This window comes from Acipenser ruthenus, chromosome 35 (assembly GCF_902713425.1).
Source record: "Acipenser ruthenus chromosome 35, fAciRut3.2 maternal haplotype, whole genome shotgun sequence".
In the NCBI taxonomy this organism is placed as follows: Eukaryota; Metazoa; Chordata; class Actinopteri; order Acipenseriformes; family Acipenseridae; genus Acipenser; species Acipenser ruthenus.
In genome coordinates this window covers 1,673,908-1,674,718 of record NC_081223.1, presented here as the reverse complement: position 1 = coordinate 1,674,718, position 811 = coordinate 1,673,908, and the positions used below count along the sequence as shown (strand labels likewise).

General features: G+C 42.2%; 1 gene segment (V, D, J or C); it reads left to right on the top strand.

Annotated features, from left to right (window-relative positions):
- On the top strand, positions 1–811 carry LOC131705186 (Ig kappa chain V region K29-213-like). The segment is given in 2 exon segments: positions 1–77; positions 248–811. Coding segments are annotated over 2 exon segments (489 nt in total).

Below are 811 nucleotides of genomic sequence, written 5' to 3'. Positions count from 1 at the left end.
CTTCATGGCAACAGAATCCACAACAACAATGACTTTTATCAGCATCTTCATCTGGGCACTTGTCATCTGCACTCAGGGTAAGGATCATTTAGAAAAATGCATTTAAAAAATCTATTTGTGGGACATTTCTAAATATACAGTACAAGTGTTGAAATGAAACTGAAAAATGCTTGACATTTAATATGTGTTTTTTTATAATTCAATTCACTTCTTTATTATAATTTTCCACATTATATTTTATTTACAGAATCCAGTGGACAGATTACTGTGACTCAGACTCCAGCAGTGAAATCTGTTCTCCCAGGAGACACAGTCGCTCTGAGCTGTAAAACCAGCACCACAGTGTACACTTATAACAATTACCACTACCTAGCCTGGTACCAACAGAAACCTGGAGAAGCTCCCAAACTCCTGATCTATCATGCAAGTACCCTTCAGTCTGGGATCCCAACTCGTTTCAGTGGCAGTGGATCTGGGACTGACTTCACTCTGACCATCAGTGGAGTCCAGGCTGAAGATGCAGGAGATTACTATTGTCAGAGTCAACACTACCCCAGCAGTAGCTGGGTGTTCACACAGTGCTACACACTTGTACAAAAACCTCCCTCAGCAGGACTGCACAGCGACTGCACTGCTGCAGCTGGGACCTACTGCAGGTGCTGAGGGTGAAGGCAATGAAACGGGACCCGGCCTGTGGAGTAGCTCAACTCCACACAAAAACACTGAGCTCAATAACAAGGGCTCAAAATAAAAGACAAGATTAATCTGGTAAATATCTTGATTATTCATGTATTCTAATACATTGCAGAGG